General features: G+C 38.2%; 1 protein-coding gene across 1 annotated transcript in view; it reads right to left on the bottom strand.

The window, feature by feature from the left end:
• The window catches only part of LOC117180609 (esterase FE4-like), a 13,230-nt gene that overhangs the window by 181 nt on the left and 11,165 nt on the right, over window positions 1-1,884 (bottom strand). The window contains exon 5 of the mRNA XM_033373101.1: window positions 737-906. Coding sequence (XP_033228992.1) covers window positions 737-906 — 170 coding nt within the window. The remainder of the gene's footprint in view (window positions 1-736; window positions 907-1,884) is intronic.

The raw sequence follows: 1,884 nt of genomic DNA, 5'->3' as shown, positions 1-1,884 counted from the left end.
GATGAAATATATTATAATTATATCAAATTATGTATACAGGGTGTTCCAAAAGTATGGATACCCCTGAATAACTTTCAAGGATCGCATCCTACAAGAAAATAGTTCGGACATAAGTTGTAGGGTTTGGTCCAAGGAATCTAATGGTGACCTTGGTTTTGACTCTAAGGTCATTTCTGCAGGCCACTAAAAAATAGGAGTTTCCATTTTAAAAAAATATGTTGACCTTGATACGACCTTCCAAAATGACATTGGAGTCAAAATCAAGATCACTATTAGATTCCTTGGACCAAACCCTACAACTTTTGTCAGAACATTTTTTTTGTAGGATGCGACCGTTGAAAGTTATTCAGGGGTATCCATACTGTAATCGCAGACAAAATCGCAAATCAATTCACGCACCTGTATGAACTATGCTCTTCAAAAATAGCGCATGCGGCCATACACTGCTAATACTGTCAGAATCTCAACGTGAGTGTGAGAGCGGAGAATGGAGAGGAAGAGAGCGAGCGAGATAGAGTGTGTGTGTGTGAGAGAGAGAGAGTTGCCAGGGGCAGAGAAGTGGAAGAAGCGAAAGGCAGATAGAGAGGGAGAAGGATTAAAAGAGTCAATCAGTGGGAGAAGCGAAGTGTAGATAGAATAGGTAAAGCGTCACCCAGCCCAGCGTTATCAAGTTTGGCGAGTTCACACCGTCAAGTGAACTTTACTTCAAAAACAAAGATCTCCTTTTTTTACAAACCTTTTCGTTGCGAATATGATTAATATCTGATTCTTGAAAATAATAACTTATAATTTCTTCCCTCAGTTGTGTTACATCATGTGGCTTTAAATAATATCCCATAAAATAATCTATAAGATTCCTTACATTAGCTTCCAAAAAGTTGTACAACAATTGCGTTGAGTTCAAAGCTAGAAAATGATAAAAATCTTGATTATTACGACTCTAAATGAATACCTAACAAGTAGAAGGCAAGATCCTAAAAGAAAGGGCTTCGTGGCCGATTATGATCGCAAACCGTTTCCCTCCCCCCCCCCTCTTTCACCCAATAACAATCCATATCAACGGTTGTTAGTAGGCGGATTCATATTCTCAGAAGGTACCACTTTTTGGCTTCTTAACATTTTTACTTTCATTTATATATACAGGGTCATCAAAAAGTATCGAACCCCCCCCCCCATCGGCGAATCGTTTTCGAGAGGGATGTTTGAGACAGAAGTTTCAGGTTTTTGGACGAGGATCTGAATCGTGACATTCAAGCTGACCTTGGCGTTGGCCTTCAAGGTTATCTCAAGGTCAAATTTTATTTATCAAATGGAAACCCCTATTTTTGACACCACCAATCGAAAGAAAGGAAAATTATACGTTCAGATATGCATCAAGCTCGTGTAACCTGATGACCTTCGGGATCATTCCAGGGTCGTGTAAACTCAAACAAGATGTAGACGGCTGATGTGCGAAATCATGCGTTTTCGAGAGAAATGTTTCAGACCAAAGTTTCAAGGTTTTCGACGAGTATCTGAATTGTGAATGGTGGCCTTGACATTGACCTTGGCGTTGAACTACGATGGATCTCGCTTTAATCGACAGGATCTAGATAGAATGTTTAACCTTTTTTTTAAAGAGTTTGAGTTAACACGACTCTGGAATGACCCCGAAGGTAATCAGTCACATGACCTTCATACATATCTGAACGTAAAATTTTGAGTTTTTTCGATTGGAGGTGTCAAAAATAGGAGTTTCCATTTGAAAAATAAAAGTTGACCTTGAAATAACTTTGATTTGAAGGTCAACTTCAAGATCAGGTTCAAGGTCACCATTTAGATCCTTGTTATATATATATATATATATATATATAAATTAAATTTTCCCACTATAAAATTCGGTTC

The sequence above is a fragment of the Belonocnema kinseyi genome, chromosome 9, assembly GCF_010883055.1.
Source record: "Belonocnema kinseyi isolate 2016_QV_RU_SX_M_011 chromosome 9, B_treatae_v1, whole genome shotgun sequence".
NCBI classification, from domain to species: Eukaryota; Metazoa; Arthropoda; class Insecta; order Hymenoptera; family Cynipidae; genus Belonocnema; species Belonocnema kinseyi.
The sequence above is the reverse complement of the archived record's forward strand: the minus strand, read 5'-3'. Positions and strand labels throughout refer to the sequence as shown.